The sequence below is a fragment of the Solanum verrucosum genome, unplaced genomic scaffold (genome assembly GCF_900185275.1).
Source record: "Solanum verrucosum unplaced genomic scaffold, falcon-dt-bn FXZP01000049.1, whole genome shotgun sequence".
Lineage (NCBI taxonomy): Eukaryota > Viridiplantae > Streptophyta > Magnoliopsida > Solanales > Solanaceae > Solanum > Solanum verrucosum.
In genome coordinates, this window is record NW_026020221.1 from 2,805,041 (window position 1) to 2,831,651 (window position 26,611).

Genomic DNA, 26,611 nt, shown 5'->3' on the forward strand with positions numbered 1-26,611 from the left:
TAGAATTGGTACTTACTGTAGAAATGATCTCCATACTCGTTCCTAAAAATATTCTTTGTGATATACAGGTGTCTAGGTTTTCACAGGCTGCTTCAGCTTTGCATGAATTCAAGTTTCTTTGTGCAGAAGTAGGAGAACATTCCAACCTTTACTGGCTTGGACGGGTATGGACACGTTCTTTTACTAAATTAATGTTTGATGCAATGGTACAGTTGTCCAATTTGATTACTCTGTATGCTGTTGTATCTATGTAGCTTGGGAGTGTATTGTTGAGTCCCACATCGGTATGAGGTGTAATAAGGTCTCTTTAGTTTTGGGCAATTTTCACCACATGAGCTAGCTTTTGGGTTGAGATATGCCCAAACTCTTCCCAATTCTTGGTTTACCCGAATTTGGGTCCCTATATTATATTTTCAACCCTAGTCCTGATCCAGGGGGTGAGGTAATTGAATACCACATCTGTGTGAGTGGTGTAATATGGTCTTGGACAACCCTCAGTACATAAGGTACCTTTTGGGGTTGATAGGCCCAAGGTCCATTATCTTATCAGGTTTGCACATGGTTTATTATTTTATTTCATGAACATTTGCAAGTGGGCAATGCAATTTAGTTCTCGTATGTTATATTGATGTTTCTCTGGAAATCATAAGCTAAGAATTGAGATTTTAGATAAGATGAAGCGAATGATTTAACAAAGAATAACAAATGAGAACTTTAGAGATGTTTTGACTTGAATAGCTGTGCTTGTCAACTATAACAGCAAAAGAGAAAATTCACTTGTAATTCAAGCTGAAGCCAGTGTTGGTATAACATTTTGATAAATTGCTAATACATTTTAATATGGGTTCTTTTATGTGTTTCCACATGTTTCTGGCTTCTTGATTTGATGAGTTAACTGGAAAAATGGCATATACTCTGTGTAGTCCATGTTACGATAGGTCTCAAGTAGTTCTTTTTGCTCGGGTTTACTTTATAGATCTTCTAATATTTATTTCTCTGCAAGCTTTTACTCTTCATTCACTTTAAAATTTGATGCTAAAATCTGCTTACTGGTTCACACTTTCCATTATTCTCTCACTACTACGGTTATTTTCATGTGGTGTAGCTTGAAGAAGCTAAGCTTCTGCGTGCTCAAGGCCAACATCAGATGGCAATCAATCTTGCGAAGTATATTTCACAAAACTACCAGATGAACGAAAACACATCTGATGTTTTCCGGTTAATTGGGAAGTGGTTGGCTGAAACACGAACAAGCAAGTCAGTAGCATTCCAATACTGGAACTAAGGTTCCATAGAAGTTTGATGCTTTTCATCTGTTTAAGTGTGATATGTTTTGACTTCTTATCTGGCTCTCTGTCTCCCCACTTGTCCCAATCTCTGCAGCTTTTTGATCTTATTCCCTTTAAGACCAGTATGTTCCATCTTTATTGTTTCTTTCTCACAAGTTCTTTGAATGTCCCACCAATTGACTGGGTAATTAGGGATTTATTTCTGTCCAGCAATATCCAATTTCTTCTGATAAATTTATTCTTGCTTTACAGTTACCCATTTTTTCATAGCCTAGGAAATCATCCCATCCCCAGTAGAAACATCTATAATCAGAACGGCTCCCAACAGGGCCAACACAAAACCCATAAGAAAGGTGTGTGTGAAAAAAGGAACTTGACATACAAATCTGTAGTCATACTAAAAGGGCTCCCAAGGAACACTGGACCTAATAAAAGTATCTTTAGAAAATAGTTACTGACAATAGATTTAAAGGGTTGCATTTCACCTTCTGTACAAAGAAAAACGATTGCCGCTTTCTCATTCTATAGAATGATTGTGCAGCTCAAGAACTATACTAGAGAAATACTTGAAGCATGCAGTCACTCTTGCTGATGATTGCATGGCAAGAGGAAAGGTTTCCACCACAAAACGAAGTCAAATGCATTTCCATCTTGCACACTATGCAGATGGTCTTTTTCATAGTTATGAAGAGAGACTTAATTCCAGTGAATGGCAGGCAGCAATGCGCTTAAGAAAGCACAAGGTATGCCACCCTTATCCCTTTTAATAGAACTGAAATAAACCAAAGAGTAATTGGAACTCATGAAACAATGGTGAGTGGTGACAATTAATAATCCCATGGTTACTCATGTATATTTTTATTTCCAGACAAAGGAGCTGGAGGCATTAGTTAAACGATTAAGAAGTTCAACAAAGGTATGCTTTAATGATGGCCATACTTTCTTCTTGATGCTACAGAGATGGGATTGATTTTGTACCTACTGTGATACTCTAATATTAGGGAGAGAAGACTGACTGCGCTGCAAAAATACAAGAGTTGCAGAAGCAGCTAGCAATGGACAAAGAAGAGGCTGAAAAGTTGCAGGTGACATGATACTTATTCTCTTTGGCGTGTTAGACTGCTTCATGGAAAACCCTTGTATCTTTTTTTTTAAATTTTTTTTAAGGTGGTTTCTACTGTATTCCAAATGGTTTTTCTCATTGGTTCACGTGTAACATTGTAGCTTTCGATGTCTTTAGTCTTAATCTCCGTTGCTAATTGTAACAATTTGAATTTACTAATAGAGCTATGATATGTAAGAGCTTTATAAATGATCTTGTAGGCTATATCGGCCGGAAATTACTATTAAAATATTAACTTTTTATTCTCTTTCAAATGAAGTACTATGAAAAGATGATTCAAGTTAAATTAGTCTTTATAGTTCTCCTTAAATAATAAACCCTTGTCCCAGTCTTCACTACATTTAAAAGTTATAAACTGTTCCTTATCCTCTTTTAAGGTTCCGGAGGAGTAATTTTAGCTCTAGCAATTATTTCCTGTAAAAACTGTTGCGCATTAGCTGATGCTGATTATGTGTATGTTAATTTTTATAATTTTCTTTCTTTTCTTATCTTGACTGTTCAGGAAGACAGGGACAACTTTCTAAGCACCGCGCTTGATGAGTATAAACGCTGTTTAGTCATTGGAGATAAATATGATGTCAGGGTGGTATGTATTACTTGTTGCTATATTATTCTATGTTTTCTGCTGAGACAAAGTTACCTGGATCTTTTTTTGGTGGGACGGGGGAGGAGTAGAGATGAAGTCATTTGATTCTAAATCAGCTGCAACAATGATTATAGATGAGTAGAATGGTTAATTTTTAAGTTTTTAGTTAGTCAATATTTGCTTGATGGATGAAATGTTTCTGCTTTCCTGTTTTCGAATGTAGAAAAATAGAAATGCTTAAAGTTTCTTTTGGCAAATCAATGCTGTATGGTGTATGTGGTCACCAGAAATTTCATTAAGCTGTCTATGGTTTTTTCTAGATCTTTAGAGTTACCATCTGTTTTCAGGTATTTCGACTTGTTTCACTGTGGTTTAGTCTCTCAATTAAATCAATTGTCGTGGATAGCATGAACAGCACAATAAATGAGGTAAACTCCAATCATTGTTATGAGTCAATGTTTGTTTTGTGTTTGTGTATTTTATATTGGCTCTAGTCTGAAGATTATTCGGAATACAATTTATCATTTACTTTCAGGTTCAGTCTTACAAGTTTATACCACTAGTATACCAAATTGCTTCCAGGATGGGAAGCACTAAAGAAGGTCAAGGAGCTCAAAACTTCCAGGTATAGCTTGCGACTTTCAGTACTTGTGATCTTTGCACTTTCACTTTTTGATTTATTATTGTCTGTTGGTTGAGATGATACTTGTTTTCTTTTTCTTTTCTAGAAATAGTTTCTAGGTTACTGAATATGGATTTTGTACGTTGTGCAGGTTGCTTTGGTTTCTCTCATTAAAAGACTGTCCATTGACCATCCATATCATACAATATTTCAGGTAAATAGGCAGGATATAGATTCTTATTTGTGAAATTGAAGGTTCCTTTTTGTTTCAATCTTCTCTTTCTTCTAATTTTACTAGCATTTCACATCAGAAGGATCTTTAAAATTGTAGACATCTTAACTCGAAGTATTCTCCTTTCTAGTAGTTCATAACTATCTTTGTCAAAATACTACATCTGGATCTTATTTTTGTGTTGATTGTCAGCTTCTAGCTTTGGCAAATGGTGATAGAATCAAAGACAAACAACGTAGCAGAAGTTCTTTTGTGGTTGACATGGATAAAAAAGTTGCTGCAGAAAATCTACTGAAGGAGTTATCTTCGTATCATGGAGCGGTCATCAGACAGGTACTGACTCATCAGCATTCTGGTTAAATTTTGATTTTACTTCCGTTAGTTTTCTTTTGTGTATGTTTATATCGTGTGCTCCATAAAGTGGTTATATCTTTGGTAAACAGATGAAACAAATGGTTGAGATCTACATTAAACTAGCTGAACTAGAAACAAAGAGGGAGGTAAGCAGCTGTCCTCGTGTTCTTTTTATCTTAATATTTATCTGCTTCGTTCCATCCTTCTTTTTTCCTTCCTCCATCCTTCTCATTGAAAGGGGGTAGCTGCAAGGATTTGTATGATAGTAACTTATATTGTAATAGACAATCTTGTTAGTATTGACTTTCTTCAACAGGTTTTACAGTTAGTAGAACTGCAGCATCTTTTGCTATTTCGCAACTAACTACTATATTTTTTGAGCAGGATACTAACAAAAAGGTTAATCTTCCGAGGGAAATTCGCAGCATCCGAGAGCTTGAACTTGTAAGTTCAACATTTGTTTATTTCAAGCTGTAACGGAAGTCTGTATTACTGTTCTTGGTGTCCACTATCTGTTACTGCACAATGAGTGACACGCAATGTCTTGGATGATAATTATCCTAGGACTTCTCTTTTAAGGTGCATCAGCCTGCCCAGTTGGTAATCCTGGTTGTCAGCCTGGGAGTCATTGTAACTAGACCGTCTGTTATCTTTACATGGTATTTAGTATGTTGAAATCTGTACCATATTTGTCACTCCACGCACATCATTTGTAGAAAGTTGATCCAAGGAATAATTCATTTTCTGATTGTATTGCATGGACCTTCTACCTTCCTGCTTCATTCTCGTCCATTCCAAAAATAGATATTAACCTTATGCCTGTGTCCAGTTTTGTCTCTTTTTTTAACATGATTCCATTGAATCAAGACTTTTGAGATTTGTTGCTTCATTTATATTAGTGAAGCTCATGGATGAAGCTAGGGAATTTCAACATGCATGTTGGTTTCAGGCATCATTTGGTGCGACTGACTTATTCATGTTGGCTAGCTTGATGCTTTTATTAGCTAAAAAGGGAGGGATTGTAATATAAGAACACGTTTTCTCTCTTTAGGGTGGGTGGGGGTGGGGGGTGTCGTGTTGTATTGTCATGCACTCATTTGAGGCACACTTAAGTCCTGAAGCCACTAGGTGCTTCGCCTCACTTAGGTTGCGCTTCACTTTAGGCAAGCGTTAAGGTGTGCACCTCATTGCCCTTAAGTTCTATTTTGAATAGAGCGATATAAAACAATAAATATGGTCAGCAAGAAGATATATTAATTGTTAGGAAATCATTATGAATAAAGTTGTTACTGTTTTCTCCCATTATATATATATATAAATTTTAGTTGTTGCTCCTTTTTAAACCAAAAGCCCACATTTTAATTGCATTTAAAGCCTCGACAGAATTTATGCTTTTTGCCTTTAACAACACTGGTCGTGTTTGCTATAGAATCTTCTGAATTTGGTTTGCTCTTGTTGGAGGTCGACTAATCAGCTAACATCTCTTTGTATAATGTATTTTCAGGTTCCTGTGGTAACAGCCAATATACCAATTGACCCAAGTTGTCAATACACTGAAGGATCCTTTCCACACTTTAAAGGATTGGCAGATTCTGTCACGTAAGTAACAAAGTATACATGCTACTCACTATAAATTTTTTCTTATAGTTTTATTGATACTCAACTGTTGTGTTTCAGAGTGCAATGAATGGTATTAGTGCTCCAGATGTAATTTAATACAACAGGCTGTTCAGATACAGTTGTCATAGGTTTCCAGTGCTCTAACTATTGTGCTTTGCAGTGTAATGAATGGCATAAATGCTCCAAAAGTTGTTGAATGTTTCGGCTCCGACGGCAAAAAATACCGACAACTTGCTAAATCTGGCAATGATGACCTGAGACAAGATGCTGTACGCGTTTAAACTATATTTTCTTACATTCGCTATGTTTGGACAAACAGAGATTTAGCACAAAAACACATGACATTTGCTTATTTCTTTTCTTTACATCTCTGTGAGCATTATGGAAGAGTGGTGGGAGTGTCAGATACCACATAGTTATTTCTTTTCTTTACATCTCTGTGAGCATTGTGGAAGAGTGGGGGGAGTGTCAGATACCACATAGTTATTTCTTTTTTTTACATCTCTGTGAGAATTATGGAAGAGTGGGGGGGTGTCAGATACCACATAGTTATTTCTTTTCTTTACATGTCTGTCAAATTTGGAAGCATGGACCAGCATGAATGCGTAAGGCTTATAAATATTTTTGCTGGTTGGTGTGGAAGCATTGATTCCCTTGTCATCAGTGATTTCCGGTCCTTTCCCTGATTTCTTGATGTAGTATTACCATGTTGGATCTCTGCCATCAGTAAGAGCCTTACAGGTGCTGGTGAAATCTATTAGTTGGCCTCTTGTTTATTTCATTTCTATGGACACACCTTTCCTTTCGGCTCGTAATTTGTGCTGTACGCATTGCTCAATAGATGTTATGTCTGGATTGCAAATTCCCTGCTATTATTTTTCTTTTTCTGTGAGTATTGATATACGTTTTGAACTCAATACTCAGGTGATGGAACAGTTCTTTGGCTTAGTTAATACTTTCTTACAGAATCATCGGGACACTTGGAAAAGAAAGCTGAGAATTCGCACTTACAAGGTAAATCATAAAAGGGTAAAAGCACCTTTTGTTAGAATGTAAATTATAATGGGAAGCAAAATTCCTCGACTTAAGTTACTTTGAATGGGTGCTAGCCAAAGTATTTAACTCTTCTCTCTTGAACTTCTTAAAATTCCATGCTCTAATTACACTTGTTTTACTCAAGGGTAATCTTTCAAGTATATTTACTATTCTCTATTTCTAAATATGACGATTAACTTTGTCACCTTTAACATTATTGAGTAGATTGTTTAAGTCTATCTTGCCTAGGAGTTATATAAATATTGATTGAAGATCTTATGATACTTTGTCAATCATATACTTGCTACCGCATTCCACATGGTTCGGCAGCTATGAATTGTTATATGACCTTGTACAAATTTGCCAGCTCTAACAATCAAATTAGTTCATTAAAGCTACATTTCTTCATACTGACACTTGAACACATAATACTTCCTCTGGCAACTCATTTTAGATGTATGTATCCGTCGTGTTTGTGAGATAGGTTGTACCTTTTACTCCAAGTGCGGGTGTTTTGGAATGGGTGAATGGCACTCTTCCACTCGGTGAATATCTTATAGGCAGGTCAGTAGAACTAGCTGCTGCATTGTTGTTTACCTGTATATTTCATGGATTCAGTTTCTTATTGAACCATTTATATTCAAATATCAGCACTAGAGATGGAGGTGCCCATGGACGCTATGGAGCAGAAGACTGGACATTTATGAAATGCCGGCAACACATGACTGTGGTAAGTGCTACATTATCTTCTATGTTGGTTACTACTAAATGTTTTGACAAGTTTCTCTTCTTTTGCAACAATAGGCATGGGTAAGGATTTTCAGCGCTGAACTCTTTTAGTATACTCCATAATCTTGTACCGAAAGGTGGGAATGCTAGAGGAGAAAAGATGTATAAATCAGCATGATTGAGATTGAGAGACAGGAATGATAAAAACTTAAATCAAGTTTAGTGTCTTAAGGACGATTCTCAATAATTTTGGTAGTAGATAGAGGTCAATAGGTATGGAGAGGCTATCCAATCAAATTTCCCAACTCAAATCAAGAGGACAACTAACATATCTCCTTACAACCACACAAGATAGTAAACATACTTTATTTGTGGGTTTAACAATAGAGATCTGCTTCGAGCATTCACTTGTCTAGTTATATGTATGGGGTTAATCAATATCATACAAGGTGGGTTTCTATGGTGTATGCTATTCCAGATGATATTTTGTTAATTGATGGAACTGTTAGAAAATAAACCGAAGAGAAGCACTCTAGAGAGCAAGGTTTTAGGACAAGTGAAAGTAAGACAGAATATATGCACTGCAGATTCAGCTAGCATAAGAAAATTGAAGTTGAGGTGAGATTAGATGATTAAAATATTTAGGCTCGGTCTTCTAAGAAAATAATGATGAATGAACGTGATGTTTTATGGAAGTGTTGTGCAATAGGTGCAATAGGAGGATACTAGTGCGTGTGAAGGCAAATTCTTAATTGCAAGACCAGACATATTATGTGAGAGTGAGTTCTACATAAACCACCAAATGTACTGATTCATAGATATTTTTTTGATTAGGTAAGTAGTTTTGTTAACAAATGCGTAAAAGGATTCTCTCTTATTCAATTGAATTCACCGGTAAACTAGCCTATGTAGCATGTTAGTCTTGCCAACTCAACCAAAGATGTAGTTGTGCATATCAGAGCATCCTCTTGATAAAATATGCTTGTGAGGAAACTTTGGATCCTCCAATGGGGAACTCCCTGTAGATAAGGTCTCCTTACTGAATATTCAGTATGCAGGCAGGAGTCTTGTTTATGACTTGCTTTCAAGAATCTTCACTTTTATGTGTAGGAAAGTGACAAGCGGAAGGCCTTCCAGGAAGTCTGTGTTAACTTCAGGTATTACTAATCCTCCAAGATCTTGAACTCACGTTGTTTGAGCTATATATCTAATTTTATTTGCTGCAGGCCTGTTATGCATCACTTTTTCTTGGAGAGATTTTTTCATCCAGCTGACTGGTTTCAAAAGAGGCTTGCTTATACCAGAAGTGTGGCTGCGAGTTCAATGGTGATTTAGCAACTTGCAGAAACAGCACCCTCTCTTTAAATATTTCCTAGTAAACCAAAAAAAAAGGTGTAATCATAAATAACTGTTCACAATTATGAATGTTCATAATTCTTTCACACTCAGGTTGGATACATTGTTGGGCTAGGAGATCGGCATTCCATGAATATCCTTGTAGATCAAGCCACTGCAGAAGTTGTTCACATAGATCTTGGGGTTGCATTTGAGCAGGGCCTTATGCTGAAAACTCCCGAAAGGGTTTGTTTATTTCCATTTGGAGTACTTCTGTTCTGTTAGATTAGTTCTATTGAAGTTGGTCATATAAATATAATCATAAAAAAAAGTTAAATCAGATGTGTAAATATATATTAATGTCTCACATTAGATGGATTTGTTATAGAGTATCCAAAGAACTTATGTGCAAGTCACTTTTCTTCATGCATTCCTAATCATTCCTCTTCTATTCTCACATTTCCTGTGTCACTTTTATGTTTCTCTAAGATCATGTCATTGTTAAATTTCTTCAAACTGTCTCTCAATTATCATCCATAATACTCTGTTGCAGGTACCCTTCAGGCTGAGTAGAGACATAATAGATGGCATGGGCATAACTGGAGTGGAAGGGGTTTTTAGAAGATGCTGTGAGGAAACCCTGTCTGTTATGAGGACAAACAAAGAAGCACTGCTAACCATTATCGAGGTACAGCTTCAGATTCCTATTCCTACCACATTAAGGGGTCATTTGGTAGAGTGAAAAAAATGCATGCATTAGCTTGCATTAGTTATACACTCTATTGTGTATTTAGGTGTGTATTACTAATACTATGGATTTCCATGTATTAGTAATACGAAGGGTTTCTATGCATGCATTAGATTGATTAGTGATATAACTATCCCTCAAATCCCTGTCAAGACATTCCCCATTTCCCAAAGCTAAAGAGTATGGAGGATATTTTTGTAAACAGTTTTTTTTTTATAGAAGTCATGCAATTCATTTTTTTTTTAATAACATCAAACCAAACACTGCATAAGAATTAATCTCGGCATAACTAATGCACTCTATTCAGCATTATTCTCATACACTCTACCAAATGACGCCTAAGAGTTTTAAACTGTGCCTGTCAGTCTTACTTATAGTCTTTGCTGCAGGTCTTTATCCATGACCCTTTATACAAGTGGGCTTTATCCCCTCTTAAGGCTTTGCAACGTCAGAAGGTATGTCAATGATTTAGGTTTTTATCCTATTTTGAAGTCCACTTGCAATTTTAGCATCATGTTCATTCGGAAAAAAGAAAGTCAAAAGTCCATTTAAAACACAAGGTAAAAGAGGTAAAACCATCTGTGATTCCTAAATGAATGGGATTTATCAATCCTGGAGTCTTGCTGTGTTAGAACGGATATTGATAATTTGACACGGCACACTTACAATGAATAAATGTCTAAATGTCAGCTGCTAAGACAAGAGGAGAAGGGGAAAGAATATATGAGTGAAGAATATCCTGTATTAACTCCCATGATTTCTGTTAGACTCACATTGGTACAAGAGAATATTGTCTCCTTAAATTGTTTTGGACAATCTTCATATGAGCTATCTTTTCATATTGAGTTTGGCCCGAGGCCCATCTATGGCAAAATCAACTTTCTTAAAGCTTACATTTAACGTTAGTCCTTGATAGCACTTCTAATTTGAAAATTTTAGTTTGGAACAGATTTGTGATTTGTCAGAGAGTATGTGGCGCGCATGCCAGTGGACTCCATGCTCTGTTTTTGGCCTTATAGCTCTTTTGTTCTTGGGGCGAGCCTCACAACCCCATGCCGAAGAAAGTACCCCTTTCAATAGCCTTCGGCAGAGGTGTAAAATTAATTGAACAGTTAGGAGTATGAGCAAGTCATGATCTCATTAGGCTCTGTCCCAAAGTACAGTCAGTTTTGTACGAGCCCATTTGTCTATAGGTGGTAACTAGTTTTAAGCTAGAAGCAAATCCTTGAATGAAGTGCATAACAAACAAATAAAATCTAACTCCTACATAGTAAGACAAGGATTGGCTTCTAGCTTAAAACTAGAAGAGTCTGTAGCCATGTCTCAGTTTACAAATCATACTTAAAATATGTGTATTTATGAACTGCTTGATATCTGTAGAAGGTATAATAAAGTTCATCTTCGCATTCATGAAGACTTATTGAACTTTTTTTCTGCTTGATAGGAAACTGATGATGATCTGGAAACCAGTTTGGAAGGCTCTCAACAAGATGACTATGAGGGGAACAAGGATGCTGCTAGAGCCTTGATGCGTGTTAAACAAAAGTTAGATGGATATGAAGAAGGTGAAATGAGAAGCGTTCATGGACAGGTAACTGTTAAACTGGAACAATGCATCAATTCACACACTACACTACACACTAATAAACATTTCCTAGGTTTCTATCCTAACTAAAATTATTGATCTGATTATTGATTCCATTCCTGCTAGTCAGTGACATGTCTTATTGCTCTTTGTTTAATTAAAATTTGAGGGCATCGATCACTACCAACTACACAAATAAGTACTCTATACTTGATTAACACTCTTCTCAGAAATTGTGCTTTCGGGGTCAGGCAACTCTAGTTACTTTTGGTTGCTTTCTCTCGTCTGTAAGTATTGGTTTCAGAAATGAATAAACACAATAGTAAGAATGAAAAGAATATGAGACAAGAAAAAGTATATAATTATGGTCCAAACTATCAGCTAGAATGAAGTGCATAACAAACAAATAAAATCCAACTCTTACATAGTAGGACTAACTTGTTGAGTGACTACAACTTATAAAATTACTGCAGTGAAAAAGATTTTCGCAGTTCTAAAACAAATATTCAACAGACCCTTCGGGGTGGCCCAGTGGTTTGGGCTTGGGACTTCCATGTTGGAGGTCTCAAGTTCGAAACCCCTTGCCAGCAAAAGTAAGGGGTTTGTCTTCTGGGTTGAGCTCGTCGCACCGGGCTTGCCTAGTGCGGGTTCCCTCTCCTATGTGGTTTGTGAGCTATTGTATAGGAGCGGGGATTTTACCCTGTGTGCACCTAAAGGGTAGCGGCTGCGGGTTTCCCTTGTCATAAAAAATAAAAAATAAAAAACAAATATTCAACAGTCAGAAGGAAAATTTATCAGCAGATTCTTTCCAATGGCTATGAGTTTAGATCGGACTCCTTTATTTTCACTATTTTTCTGGAAGATAGAAGGTTTGAGTAATGAAACTAAACTTATCCTGAATGCAAGTTAGAGAGATGAAAAGTTAATAAAAATAGCAGTGTCTTGAAATAATATTGAAAGAGTACTAGTCCAGGCAAGTGGAAGTAGAGTTCTATGACTAGCATAGATAAGACTGCTGCAGAATTGGCTGACACGGTACAGTGCTTCTAAGTTGCATAATTTCCCTTCTCAACTTATGTTTGCATAGAGAAAGTAAAGAGGTAATAAGCGCCCCCCTTTTTCACAGGTTCAACAACTCATACACGATGCCATTGATGCTGATCGTTTGTGTCATATGTTTCCTGGATGGGGAGCTTGGCTATGAGAGCTTACAAACAGTAAGAGCTCTCGTTTAAAGTTTTGGGTTTTTTGTTACTTTTTCCTCTTAGCTTTTGTGAGTGTAAATCTTGTGCTTTTGATCTTAGGGTTATTTATTGGTGTAATTAGTGTCACTGTAATGAACAGACTCCTGTAAATATATCATTAACACTGTCATTTCTTCTAATCTTTATGAGTTTCAGCCTTCAAATTCGATTCTTCCCGATGTATGTACAGCTTAATCTTTAATATCTGTATGAAAAGAGAAAAAAAGAGAGAATCAACTCTTTTTACAGCCTGAATCATCAGAACAAATTTATTCCTGTCAATGACCCAATTTTCTTTTCTTCTATTTTTTGCCCTCTATTTGTCCTCCCACAAAATTGCCTTTCAGTAGAGATACCCTGGAATTTTTTTTTATTTTCATTTTCTTCATGTACATTATACATATACAAGTTAAATAACTATTACAGGGGAGATTGGCAAAATATCATGAGATCTTTGTAAGGTAATTTATTTTATATTAAGTATCTGATCATAAGATATAATTTCTCGTGATTATATAATATTCACACCTATCTTCAACATGATATAGTGCATGTCAGATAATAGGCTAGGAATCCTCCTAAAAGAAATTCAATCAACTAGGAATTATGTTTTGTGACAAATATAACAAAAGATTAGAGATTAAATAGTAAAAGTGTTTAGAAATTGAAAGCTATAATAAGTTTATGTATTTTAATACAAAGAGAGCGATAGTTCTGCAGATAAAGGGAATAACATATAGTAGTTAATATATGTATGAAACTCGGGAAAAAGTGCTATATTAGGTGTGTGTTTTACTATCTACTCAAAAAATAATGTACTAAACAATTCGAATTGTGAACAAAATAAATTACAAAAGAACATAACGTGTTGAATGTTAATGTCGACTTCTCCTTCTTAGCAACTTGTTGGCTTTGACTTGGGCTATAAAAATAACTTGGGACTTCACTCCTATAACTTCCAAATTTAGCTTCAAAAAGTATTCCAAAAAACTGCTGAATCAAATGAGTAACAAGGAAAAACTCCTGCAAGATGAAAAATCTTCTTCAAGAAGCAAAAGGAAACTGCGATTGATTATCTGTCTGTTAGCTCTCTTCATTCCCATAATTGTTGCTGTCATTTCTGCTTCTATAATACTTAAAACAACAAACAGAGTCCAACTCACTGTCGTTTTTCCCAAGGAACGCTATTACATCAGTCTGTGATCTCATCAGACTCATGCTTCGACACCATTGCTACACTTCACTTTGCTCAAATCCCGTCTCGAGATAAAATTAACCCATCTCAGATCTTCATCCTTTTGCTTTATGCTTCACGAATCGAGCTTGAGAATGTCGCTACTTCAATTGAAAAAGCAATCTCAGAGGTAGACATGATTAACCCCGAGACTGTTGGGGTATTGAGGAATTGCCAAGGAATGATTGAATTCTCTCTGAAGAAACTCAATGAATCGGAAGTGAGTTTGGGTATCGATCCAGATGAGAAAATATTGGCGATTAATAAAGTTGTTTGGGATTTGCAGCTGTTGATTGGTGAGGCCATGGGTCAAGTACAGAGACGTTATGATTTGTTGGAGAAGATTCCGTCGACGACGATTAGGGCTGAAATAAGAAGGAAAAGCTATGAAGCTCTACAAAATATGAAGAATAGCAGAGGAATATTGCAAAATATGGATGAGATTTTGGACCTGTTTTATCCCAGAATAGGAACAGCATTAGTCTCTTTTGCTTGGGAATATGACTATGGGCGAACTGTTTGGCTATTTTGCTTTGAGTATTTGCTCTTGATTTTTCTTTTTTGCCTGTTGCTACGTATATATTGATTTCCATTTTGTTATGTATTTTGGGTTGCCATTTCCCTTTCCCATTTTAGACTTTTAGTGCAAATGAGAGTGTGTTCTTCAATTGAAAAGGAACAAAATACAACTTGTTCAGTTCTTGTGTAAAAATATGCAAACAGCACATGACTAGATTACTATAGTAAACAAAGTATTGTGAAAAATATTAGTATCATGGGTGGAGTTACAGTAGTGTCGGAAAATTATGTAGGTCAAATCTTACTTTATATTAGATATATATACTATTATTTTGGACACCCTCAAAACCAATAGAGACTCGTAGCGCAGTGGCAAGGCATTGCACAAAACTTAGTGCCCAAATTTGAATCTGTGTCTACATTTATTTATTTATTAATGCTTAAAATCTATAATATAATGCAAGTAGCCCGGTGGCAATTAGGTGCAGAGTATGCGAGATTGAATCCCTATAGGATTACTTCTTTTTTTTGAATTGTTTGGATATCTTTCATGAAATTTCTGGCTTCGCCACTGCATGGTAAACAATGTGGATCCACCTCAAAGATACTTGGCTCTCAAAGAGTGAAGAGTCAACTAATCAACAATGTGATAAAGTAGTTCATGCTCCACTTGTTAGAAAAACTTGTGATGATGGAAGAATTGACCTAGTCTTGGGCACTCACAATTAGCACCATCTCTTTCCCCTTCATACAAGTTCAATGATTATTATAAGGGAGATGGGAAAAATATATCGCATAACTTCTCGTAATTATAAGTATATGTTACATACATGTTTACACCTATCTACGATAACGATTCTGAGTATCAAAAAATTGATTAATTAAAGAATAAAAAATTGATGTTTCCTCTTTCTTAGCATCTTCTTGGCTTTGAGTTTTGACCTTAGCAACAAACTTTGAATTTAGCTTCAAATTTTTTCCAAAACTGTGGGAAAAAGTGAGCAGATGGATGAATCAATTAGCACAAAGTACAAAGAAAGCCTTCTGCAAGATGAAAACTCCTCTTCAAGAACCAAAAGGAAACTACGATTGATAATCTGTCTGGTAACTCTCTTCAGTCTCATAGTTGCTGCAATTATCTCTGCTTCAATAATACTTAAACAAGAAACAGAGTCCAAATCACTGTCGTTTAACCCAACAGACGCTATTCGAAACGTCTGTGATGTCATCAGTGATGATCCAGACTCATGTTTTGACTCCATTGCTGCACTTTCAGATGCGGTAATCCCCTCCTTATTATGGTCGAAAAACAGAGATAAAATTAACCTATCTCGGATCTTCATCCTTTCGCTTTACGCTTCACGGATCGAGCTTGAGAATGTCGCTTCTTCAATTGAAAAAGCAATTTCAGAGGAACATATGATTGACACCAAGAGTGTTGGGGTATTGAGAAATTGCCAAGGAATGGTCAAATTCTCTCTTAAGCAACTCAATGAATCGGAAATGAGTTTGGGTATCGATCCAGATGAGAAAATACTGGGGATTAATAAACTTGTTTGGGATTTACAGCGGTGGATTGGCGAGGCCATGGGTCAAGTACAGAGGTGCATTGATTTGTTGGATGATATTCCGTCAACAGTTAAAGCAGAAATAAAAGAGAAAAGCTACGCAGCCCAGCAAAACATGAAGAATAGCATAGGCTTATTGCAAAAAATCAACGACATTTTCGACCTGTTTTACCCGAAAATTGGATCAGCATTAGGCTCTTTGTTTTGGGAATTTGAATATGGGCTAAATGTTTGGCTCTTTTGCTCTGGGTATTTGCTCTTGATTTTTCTTTTTTGCCGCTTGTTACGTGTATATTGATTTATCTTCATTTAGTTGTGTATTTTGTTGTTACAAAACTCGCCATTTTCCCTTCCCATTTTGGTTGGGCAATTAGCAATCTTGTGTAAAAATATGTTCACAACTAGACTACTATAGTAAGCAAGTATTCTGAAAAATGTTGTCATGGTAAACAATGTCCAGGAGTGGATAGTAGCGAGGGGTTTACCCGAACTTTTTCAATTAAAAATTACAAAGAAAATGACATAAGTCCCTTAACTATAGAATTAGGTCCAAAATGGTCCTTTAACTATACACTTGATGGATTTAGTCCTTTAACTATTCAAAAACTTCTCAGTTTTGGTCTCTTAACTATACACTTATCGGTTTTAGTCCTTTAACTATAAACTTGCCGATTTTAGTCCTTTAAGTATTCAAAAACTTATCAGGTTTGGTCTTTGTCCATTTTTCAATACAAATAGCTTAGGCGTATATTAACGGAATTCATGTCTCGAGAAATTAAATCCTTTAGCAATTTTTTCTATTGTTTCTCTCTCTCCGTTACTTTTTCTTCAAATTAACCTTATGCGAAGAATGTTAACCTCAACAATTTAAAATAAAATTCACGAAGAAAGAAAATATAAGTCATAATTTTATTCAACAGAGGATAAAATGAAGCATATTTATTGCTACTACTTACTTGAATATGCTAAACTTTATTATAAAAAGAAAAAAATATTACCCGTTAAATCCAAAGTTTGTACTCCAACGATTTCATTGAAAGGAATTTGTTTATTTTTCAGAAATTGAAATTTATAAAATAGTAGATTTGCAATTTTTAAAATTTTTTTAAATATCTTGATTTTATTATTCTATTTATTTTATTTTACGTAAAGAAAATTGAGTAAATTAAATAAAATCCACACTGATTAGCATATTCAAGTCATTAACAACAATTATATGCTTAATTTTATCCTCCATTGAATAAAATTAGGACTTATATCTTCGTTCCTCGTTAATTTTTTATTTTGAATCGTTGACATTATTGTTCTTTTCATAAGAGTAGTTTGAAGAAAAAAGGGCGGGGATAGAGAAACAACTTAAGATATTTGTATTAAAAAATGGACAAAGATCAAACCTGATAAGTTTTTGAATACTTAAAGTACTAAAATTGGTAAATTTATAGTTAAGGAACAAAAACCGGTAAGTGTATAGTTAAGAGACCAAAACTGATAAGTTTTTGAATAGTTAAAGGACTAAATCCGTTAAATATATAGTTAAGGGACCATTTTAGACCTACTTCTATAGTTAAAGGACTATTTATGTCATTTTTTCAAAAATTACACAATATATATAAGATATTTTAAAAATATTTTGTGTGTATATAGAGAGATTTCGAACCTCTTAGTGATTGAGAGGCTCAAGATTCACTTTTGAAATTTTAAATTCAAATTTCAAGCATTATATTTTTATTTTTCGAACCTTCGGAACATCCTGCCGGACAAAGAGTCAACTAATAATCAGTAATCAGTAATTGGCTCTCAAAGAGTCCGTCAACTATGTAGTGTCTGCTTGACTTTTGTGGAAAAACTTGATATGATGGAAGAATTGACCCAGTCTTCAGCCTCTCACAATTTAGCATTATCTTTTTCCCCTTCACACAATATTTTCATCTAACCAGAAACAATCCATTTCCATTCCAATTCTGCCATGGATTCAGATTCTGTTAACAAAATCTCAAAGGCATCAGTTAGCCTTAATTTGAATGATCAAAGTAACTCAAAAAGAAGAAAGCAGCCCAAGTGGTTCATTACTTTAATCATCTTTTTCATTCTCATCATCGTCGCCATCATCTCTGTTTTAACGATGATTAAGCGAGATTACGAATCTGAATTACCTGCCAATAACCCAGAAAAGGCAATCAAATCCATTTGCTCGCCGACTCCGTACTACCAGACATGCTTTAACTACATGTCTAATTCCCTCTACAAAAATAAAAAATTAGGATCAACAAAAATCAACTCATATCAAATATTCTCCATCTCACTTCATACCGTAATCGACGAGCTCCAGAAAGTCAGTTACTCACTCAAATCGTCCGATTCCTCTACTGATCAGTCAACTGTAAGTCACTGCAACTATCTGTATTTCAACAAATCACTGAGTCAATTGAACAGTTATTTGGCGATCGATGAAGAGAAAAACATGACTATGAGATCTGAAATGCTTGACTGGCTCCAAACTGAAAGGCCCAAAATTGCGAGATGTCTGTATTCGTTGAAGTTAGACAAGGGATTGGACACAGAAAACGCGAACAATTGCTTGATGATTCTGGTGAATATGAACAGCATCTCTGAGATGCTTAATCCATCCATTAACTTTTTCACTTCAGATCCATTTCGAAGCTCGGGGAGAAGTACCGTCGCTTTACTTTTCTCGGATCGAGAATTCGTGGATACAGTGTGTATTTTTGGCGTGCAGTTTATTTTCTTGCTGTTTTTGGTTTGTATTCTTTTACGTGTTTGGTGATAAATAAGCTGATTATTCAAATTATAATTTTATCTCTCTATATATATTATCCAAATTGTTTTTTGGTCTGTCGGCAAATTAAATTAAATACTCGTAAAATGAAAAAAAAAAGAAAAAGAAAAAAAAAAGTAGAACGTGCTAACAGTTAACATTACCCAAATTCTTATCAACTCTTCAAACCGTGTCGCGTCTTCGCCTTACAGCTTTTCCAGAAAAGCTCTCAAATCCGAATTGCATTTCTATGGAATCAATCAACTTAGTAAAAGGCTATGGCAAAGTTAACCCTTCTGAAGATCCATCTTCTTTCCCCAATCCCAGAGCCGCCCATAAGCGCCGTCTCACCATCGCCCTCTCTCTCACCCTCTTCCTAACTTTACTCATCTGCGTATTCGTCGGCGCGTTTATCCACGCGTCTAATTCCGACGACCACACACCATCTCCTTCATCCAATTCAGCCGATTCGCTCAAAATCGTCTGCGCAGTGACTCAGCATCCAGGGTCATGCTTTGACTCCATATCTTCCCTCAACAGCACCTCACCAAAACCCGACCCGGAACAATTCCTGAATCTCTCTCTTCAGGCGACGGTGAGAGAGTTAACAAACATCTCTTCGTTGCCAAAGACGCTGATATCGAAGATCAATCACCCAGGAACCGTGTCGGCGTTGAAGGACTGCATCAGTTTGTTCGATGACGCGCTGAGTCAACTCAACCAATCGGCGGAGTTGCTGAATGTGGGTACCGGAGAGAGTACATTAACGGTGATGAAGGTGAAGAACATGCAGACATGGGTAAGTGCTGCGATGACTGATCAGGACACGTGTCTAGAAGGACTGGATGAAATGGGATCACCGTTGCTTGGAGAAGTGAAAGCGCGGGTGCAGAAAGCTAAGGAGTACATGAGTAACACCTTAGCAATTCTCAGTAATATGCCTAACCTTCTTAAAAAATTTGGTATCTCTATGCATTGAGTTAACATATCATATGCACAATTTGTACGTTTTTTTTTTTTGGCCTGCAATTTGTATCATTGTACTTCTCTTTGTTTGTGTCTTCAATATTATTGCTGGTGTAAATTTGTGCATACTTCTTTTCCCTAACTTTTAATAATTTAAATTCATCAAATTACTTTGATTGTATATTCAAGTTTTGATGCAAGAATTACTTTTACTATATCTATGACTTATACTTTAAGTTTAATTTATCATTTAAAACTCCATATCCAATCAAATATATCATATAAAATAAGAGAGATGGAGTAAATTCACCTCAAAATTGCTTTAAATTTATATATAGAGATTGTGAAGATGTAGGGGTAGTTTGGCCATGTAAGACGAAATTGATTGATATAAAATCATATGAGATAAATTGAAATTTTGTTTAGACATGCAAATTGAATTTTTAAATTGTATTGTCACTAACATAAAAAAAAACTCATAAGTTGTGAAGACTGGCAAATTTGCTCATATTATTTATACAACCTTACCAAACAAGCAAAAGTTCATAGCAAAAGTATAATACACTGTCATAAAGATTTTCTAAAAAAAGTACACCATTTATTTAGTTCAATTAAAAAAAAGTAAAATTGAGCATGAACTGTAGGTACTATATTTATTGAGTTGTTTGTTGGTGAATATCATTAGTTACTATATCATCATATTCATATGCCGTGAATATTTTGACAATTAGCAAGAAATTATATAGATATAAAATGATGGATTTTTTTTTTACGGAATATAAACATATAGATCATTTTTTGTATTTGAAAAATGTGAAATTATGATATGAAATTCTCAAATCAAGCTTTTTGAAGAATTTGAAAATTCATCAGATAAGATAAAATGACATGTCTTAACACTAATTTTATCTCGTTACTTCAAATCACTAAATAAAATTACATGTACAAACACCTACCATGTCAATTATACATAATCAGTGTTTTAAAAGGCCGGGGCGTGAGGTGGGGCGTTTTACTTAGCATAGGGCGAGGCGTAAGTCCTATAGATCTTTACATTTTAATTTACAATATATAGTATAATAATATAATAACACAAAATTATAAAAATATATCAATATAATTACAAACATGATCAAGGAAACTCATAGAAAATAAAACTTCTAACATGATTATACAAGTATAAATAATCTAATACCTTACCTTTCTAATAATAAAAGAATCATTATTTCTAAAGATATATTGTTATCATACTATACCATTTATCCCCCTAAAAGAAATTAACGGGAAAAGAGTATGAAAAATACTTTAACTTTGGCCGAAATTGTTGTTACGATACCAAACTTTATGGATGACCTTTTACCCCATGCACTATTTAATAGTGTAGTTAAAAGGTATATATGTGTCCACATGGACACATTACTATTTATAATGATGCAATACTTATGATGTCCACGTGGGCACATATATACCTTTTAACTACACTATTAAATAGTGCAGAGGGTAAAAGGTCTTTTCCAAAGTTCGGTATTGTTACAACAATTTCGGTCAAAATTCGATATATTTCAGACCTTTTTCCCAAAATTAATCAATAAAACTTACTAGTATTATAATAGAAACATCACTCCATCATGAATAAAAATAAATTTTAAATAAAATATGATAATTTTGGGGAGTATAACAAAAACATGACGACCAATGATAAGTGAAAAAAATAAAATTTCGCTATGTATTTTTAAAAGAAATGTTACACAATATATAATCACCCTCACAGTGTTACCAAATAGTAAATATGCGATACTACAACTTGTTATTTGAGTTACTCTCAATTTTCTTATTTCTATAGATTAAAAAACTATAAATTATCATTCATTTATTCAAGAATTATGAAGGTTAACAATGTTAACTAAAGAATTTAACACATAATTTGTATAAGATTTGTTAGGCGAGCCCCAAGCGTTAGGCGTTGGGCATGCTTAGGGTGTACAATCGGACGCTTAGGGCGTAAGTCTTACAGAACTAATCCCCCGCACTTGAGTCTCGGGGCGTTTTGCTAGAGCCCTACCCCAGAGTGAGGCCCAACAGTGTCTTTTAAAACACTACATGTAATTATAACTATTTACAGTACAGAGTGTTCCAAGTATAGTGTTTTGGTTTCTCAATCAGTTTCTTGTACCCACTTTAATCCTATTCATTTGGATTCGTGTTGATAAGTCTCCATTTAAAACTACAATTGTTCTCAATTAGGTGTGAGATACAACACTCTATTTGGTCAATTTCTAAGGGAAACTTCAAATTAAACCAAACAATGGTGTTTAAACTAAACTAGTGCAATTTATCATAGTTAAGCATAAACTAAATTGAAAATATATAAACTAGTATGAAGTATCTCACCTCTAGATGAGCCCCAGTATCAAAACAGAAAAAGCAGAAGATACATGTTTTTCATTGTCCTTGTGCTACTAATTAATTAGTTACTAGACAGAAAGGACATGTTTTGGATCATGTGAACTTTGGCCAAATTCTGGTTGAGCCTATGTTCAAGCCAAATCCACCCCCTTTTTACAAGTACATATTGGATCAAAGTATTTTCGTTGGTCGGTTCTTTCATCATGTGACGATAGGCCCAACAGTATTTGCAATAATTAGTAGGAAAACCCTATTATTTGTTGATCCACCACTAAAATCACCAACAATGCTTCCCAATTTACCTCCCCACTTATCACTTATCATACTGGATTCCCGGGGTACAAAAGATTTCTAATGCCAATCTTTACTTTTCTATCAAAGTTGCAACGAAACATCGTCACAAAAAATCATATTTCTTGTAGTGAAAAGAACAAGTATAGAATTAATTATTCTGGAATAAGTGATTTCCAACCAAACAAAATACAAGGGTTGTGGTGTAGTGGTACTAGAGTACTTCACCCTTAGCAAGAGGTTTCGTTTTTTATTCCTAAGTATGGAGAAAATCATGTCGAGAACCTCACCCCCCCAAATGGACCCTGTAGTGCACAATTCGAATTTAGTCGGAGCTCCAATGCAGACTCTGGACACGGGAGTCCGGATGAAAAATAAGAAAAAAAATTGTATTCTAAATAGATCAAGATTTTTAGGTTTTACATAGGCATAGCTGTTATATATGGAAGCATAAGTGAATACACAGTAATTAATTAATATATATACATATTTTTATCTCTACTCTCTAATGTTCTTGAATATTTTCATCACTGCTCATAAAATATTAATTGTAGAATTTATTTTGTATGTTAGATACACTTTAATTAATACTCTTTGTTATTGGTGACGATTGTTATTCAATTTCTAATTATGTAGATAAATATCATGTTCAATCATTAGATCATCAAACACTTTTACATATAATAATCACATTTCAGTTGGACCAACCAAATACACTAATTAAACAGGATTTAAATAATGTACTATATATTATCTATATATAACATTACAAGAGTACATTATTAAGATATACTATATATATATATATAGTAGTAAAATTGAGACATTATATAAAAACTCTAGGTAGCCATTATATATTATATATTATATTATATACTTATAGAAACACTTAACAACCACTAAGAGATGCTTAGATCCGTGGGCTTTACTGCTGAAGAAGACTTAATAAAGTGTGTATAAGATCAACAGTATTGGTATCCACAGAAGGCAGTACTTGAGATAACTTCTCACTTAGATCATCCACTTCATTGTGTAGTTTTCTGATGTAATTACATGCATCTTCTAGTATCTTTGATGATGATGTTGCCTGTACGTGATCAGACGTTAATTAGTCGGGATGTATGCAAGGTGGTCCGAACAGTTGGACACTAAAAAGTGTACTACTACAAAATGATTAAATTGTGACATTATTTGGTTGTAACATGTTGCTAAAGCCAAATCTCTCTAGTCAAAAAGTACTTTTGTGGAACGTACACTATGCCTAGACATGCGAGGAAGATTGTCTAAGGTCATATATATTAGCTGACAAACAACATGTTCTCTCCATTTAAGACAATCTAACTAAAATGGACTTTTAGACCTAACTAGAAATTAAAAAATTAATTCATTCGATGAGAATTACCTAAAACCATTATTATGAGATAACATTAATCATCAATTTCCTTAACGAACGTAGGGACAATTCAACAGTCTTCCGGAGTATTTCGTAACACATTAATTCTGTATCATAACTCTGTTCGTTTAAAGTGAGCTTAATTAATTAATAATCATAACTTCGTCAATTTATCTCTTTTTTTGTTTACCAGGGTGTGATATGAGTTAAATCGATACTTATTTTGAGATGGAAGGAGTCAATTTAAGGTATACAGTTTACTAAGTTACTCCTATTTAGTAGACGTTTCTTGAGAATTGAGCACTATTAAAAAGAAATACTATAAAGGTATAGTTAGAAATAATCACTACTACTCCCTATGTCCAACAATACTTATTCATTATTGACTTTGCACACTTCTTAAGAAATTATAAATAGAAGAGTAATTTTACTGTATCATCATTTAAATATAATAAAGTCAATGTCTTGCAAAATCTAATAGGAAAATTACTATAATTAATGATAAGGGTAAATTAGGAAGTAAGTGTAAAGTACTCATTGATTTTATAAAGTGGACAAGTATTATTGGACATTCCAAAATAGTATAGTGGACAACTATTGTTGGACGGATGGAGTATTATTTTTGTCTTGAATTTCAAAACGACATTTATTTTGGATTAACTTTTTTTTTTATTTGCTAGAGTGACACTTACATATAGGACGGAGGGAGTAATAATCACCACTTCAACCAATGGCTTACTTCACAGAATTAATGTTGTTACTTCGTAGGTTTTTATTTCTGCTTGCTTTAATATATTGTGCATTAATTCAAGTAAGAAAATAAAGTAATGCTCATCAATCCTAGCAGCACAATGTCAGTGACTAATTCAGAATTTTCACTAAAAAGATTCAAATATGAAAAAATAAACACATGAAGAAGTTGAAAGGGGTTCAGGCCCTACCTAGCTCCGCCATATGACTATCATTATAAAATATAAATAATGGACGTACCGTGGAGATGCACCTTGAAGAGGAATTTGGCAAGAGAGATTGTAATTTCAAGACAAGATCATTAATCTCATCTTGAGTGAATCTTGAATTATTAGTTGATCTTCTTCTGCTAGACATGACTACTAATTAACTATATTATTGTTTTTTTCTATATATTAAATAACTCTAGATCTCTCCACTTGTCTTCCTTCTTTCTACAATGATATGAAAGAATAAGCCAAGTGATAAGTTGAAGAGGAAAATTTGATTAGCTTTATAAGGCCATGTAGGTTTGAGTTATGAACACAAGCTATATGTAAAGACAAAAAAAAAGTAGCCTAGGAGGTCACCAACACCATCCCTCTTAAAGAAAAGAACAGTACCAACCACCTAAACATAAACTAATGTTTGTACTAATCTTGAGCCAATCGTGTTGGCCTTAATTAAGACAAAATATGTCTACTAATTAAACTTTTAAAAGAAGTTCAAACTCTTGATGGAATTAATTTCATAATTTAGATTAATAGAGTAGTAAACACACGGAGGTCTTATGAGACAAAAGTTTATAAGCACTCCCTCCGTCCAATAATAATTGTCCATTATACTATTTTGGTTACAATACTTGTCCACTTTATGAAATTAATGGATAATTTTTATAGTTAGTTCCTCATTTACCCTTATCATTAATTATAGTTATTTCTCTATAGTAACATTTTTCAAAACATTGTATTTATTATATTCAAAGGGTGATATAGTAAAATAACCCTTCTATTTATAGTTTCTTAAGAAGTGTGCAAAATCAATAGTGGACAAGTATTGTTGGACAGAAAGATATTATTTTGATTACTAATTTTGGAATGTTATATCAGAATTAGTAATTTGTATCGGAATAAGCTATTTCCGCTAGAAGGTGGAACAATAGTACCACGAGATTAGTTACTCTAGGACAAAACAATGAAAATGATGTAAATACCTCTAAGTCCCTCAAAAAAATTTCTACTAAATAAGGTAGAGGGTCTTTATAATAAGCAAATAAATTATTTTCAAAAATTATGCAATGCGTGTTATTTTTTATATAATTAACCAATTAAAAATAATATCAAAATAATTAATCCCATTATAATTTGTCTTCGGACCAAATGACCTCATATAGTCATAAATTGTAAGCACACACGCATTTAATTGGTAAGTGTACTTAATAAAGATGTTACTAATGGTGTGTTTGCCACCGGGAAAATATTTGGTAGATATGTAGAAAATATTATCCTAAGAGAGAATTTATATATATAATAATAATAACATATTCTGTAAATCTCATAAATGTGATCTGGAAAGGATAGAGTGTATCCAGACCTTAATCTTATTTCGTAGAGAGGTAGAAAGATTGTTTCGAGAAAATCCATGGCTCGAGTAAAGCAAATTAAAATAGGAATGAAAAGAAAAAATGTCAATGAAGAAAACATAGCAACTAAGAAGGAAAATGTAACAACTATAAAATAGTGTGAGAATCAAAATACAAAAGATGATAATAGAAATCAAAAGCAAGACATTAAGGTTAATACGGCGACAAACACCACCAAGAAATTCGTCGAAAAGTAAGACAAAACTCCACCATGGTACTATTTGCTAACTTTCTATACTAATTTGTGACTTTTATACCCTCATATTTAAGAGCATGTCCTCGTAAGCTGAAGTTGCACTATGTCATGTCTAATCACCTCTATCCGATACTCTTTTTGGCCTACCTCTACCTCTTTTTATACTCACTAAATCTAACCTCTAGCACCTCCTCATTGGGACATCTGCATACATCTCCTTTTCATATGCTCAAATCATCTCAACCTTCCCTCATCTTATTCATCATAGAGACCATTCTCACCTTTTTTCGGATATCTAATTCTTAATTCTATTGCTTCTAATATATCCACACATCTGTCTCAGCATCCTTATTTCTGCAACTTGTATCTTAAAAATAGAATTTAAACTT

At 34.4% G+C, this 26,611-nt stretch overlaps 5 protein-coding genes and 1 pseudogene across 8 annotated transcripts in view; all 6 read left to right on the top strand.

Annotated features, from left to right (window-relative positions):
* LOC125830900 (serine/threonine-protein kinase ATM) overlaps positions 1 to 14,094 on the top strand; it is a 56,672-nt gene extending 42,578 nt beyond the window's left edge. For 3 of the 4 annotated variants that reach the window (XM_049510080.1, XM_049510079.1, XM_049510082.1), the window contains 24 exons: positions 69 to 164; positions 1,106 to 1,257; positions 1,831 to 2,032; positions 2,158 to 2,205; positions 2,291 to 2,374; positions 2,915 to 2,998; positions 3,346 to 3,426; positions 3,534 to 3,623; positions 3,772 to 3,834; positions 4,045 to 4,185; positions 4,296 to 4,352; positions 4,591 to 4,650; positions 5,711 to 5,805; positions 5,987 to 6,095; positions 6,751 to 6,840; positions 7,346 to 7,425; positions 7,513 to 7,591; positions 8,701 to 8,747; positions 8,817 to 8,916; positions 9,040 to 9,171; positions 9,479 to 9,613; positions 10,063 to 10,128; positions 11,118 to 11,264; positions 12,385 to 12,620. In XM_049510080.1, the coding sequence (XP_049366037.1) occupies positions 69 to 164; positions 1,106 to 1,257; positions 1,831 to 2,032; positions 2,158 to 2,205; positions 2,291 to 2,374; positions 2,915 to 2,998; positions 3,346 to 3,426; positions 3,534 to 3,623; positions 3,772 to 3,834; positions 4,045 to 4,185; positions 4,296 to 4,352; positions 4,591 to 4,650; positions 5,711 to 5,805; positions 5,987 to 6,095; positions 6,751 to 6,840; positions 7,346 to 7,425; positions 7,513 to 7,591; positions 8,701 to 8,747; positions 8,817 to 8,916; positions 9,040 to 9,171; positions 9,479 to 9,613; positions 10,063 to 10,128; positions 11,118 to 11,264; positions 12,385 to 12,462 (2,316 nt within the window). In that variant the 3' untranslated portion in view covers positions 12,463 to 12,620. Of the gene's footprint in view, positions 1 to 68; positions 165 to 1,105; positions 1,258 to 1,830; positions 2,033 to 2,157; positions 2,206 to 2,290; positions 2,375 to 2,914; positions 2,999 to 3,345; positions 3,427 to 3,533; positions 3,624 to 3,771; positions 3,835 to 4,044; positions 4,186 to 4,295; positions 4,353 to 4,590; positions 4,651 to 5,710; positions 5,806 to 5,986; positions 6,096 to 6,750; positions 6,841 to 7,345; positions 7,426 to 7,512; positions 7,592 to 8,700; positions 8,748 to 8,816; positions 8,917 to 9,039; positions 9,172 to 9,478; positions 9,614 to 10,062; positions 10,129 to 11,117; positions 11,265 to 12,384; positions 12,621 to 14,022 lie in introns of those variants that run through there. The other variant, XM_049510081.1, reaches the window with a different exon arrangement.
* Positions 1 to 26,611, top strand: part of LOC125830903 (ABC transporter A family member 2) — a 151,322-nt gene that overhangs the window by 14,713 nt on the left and 109,998 nt on the right. The gene's annotated exons all lie outside the window — the stretch shown is intronic.
* Positions 13,466 to 14,333, top strand: LOC125830926 (uncharacterized; annotated as a pseudogene).
* Positions 15,244 to 16,128, top strand: LOC125830925 (pectinesterase 1-like). The gene has a single exon (XM_049510115.1). The coding sequence runs from the start codon at positions 15,261 to 15,263 to the stop codon at positions 16,119 to 16,121; it is 861 nt and encodes a 286-aa protein (XP_049366072.1). The 5' UTR covers positions 15,244 to 15,260; the 3' UTR covers positions 16,122 to 16,128.
* LOC125830927 (uncharacterized) lies at positions 17,748 to 18,635 on the top strand. Its single transcript, XM_049510117.1, has one exon. The coding sequence runs from the start codon at positions 17,790 to 17,792 to the stop codon at positions 18,606 to 18,608; it is 819 nt and encodes a 272-aa protein (XP_049366074.1). The 5' UTR covers positions 17,748 to 17,789; the 3' UTR covers positions 18,609 to 18,635.
* LOC125830928 (putative pectinesterase/pectinesterase inhibitor 26) lies at positions 18,729 to 19,746 on the top strand. The gene has a single exon (XM_049510118.1). The coding sequence runs from the start codon at positions 18,850 to 18,852 to the stop codon at positions 19,576 to 19,578; it is 729 nt and encodes a 242-aa protein (XP_049366075.1). The 5' UTR covers positions 18,729 to 18,849; the 3' UTR covers positions 19,579 to 19,746.

Excerpts from the sequence above, each read along its gene's own strand:
- LOC125830928 (XM_049510118.1), top strand. The coding sequence starts at position 18,850 with ATGGAATCAATCAACTTAGTAAAAGGCTATGGCAAAGTTAACCCTTCT.
- LOC125830927 (XM_049510117.1), top strand. The coding sequence starts at position 17,790 with ATGGATTCAGATTCTGTTAACAAAATCTCAAAGGCATCAGTTAGCCTT.
- LOC125830925 (XM_049510115.1), top strand. The coding sequence starts at position 15,261 with ATGGATGAATCAATTAGCACAAAGTACAAAGAAAGCCTTCTGCAAGAT.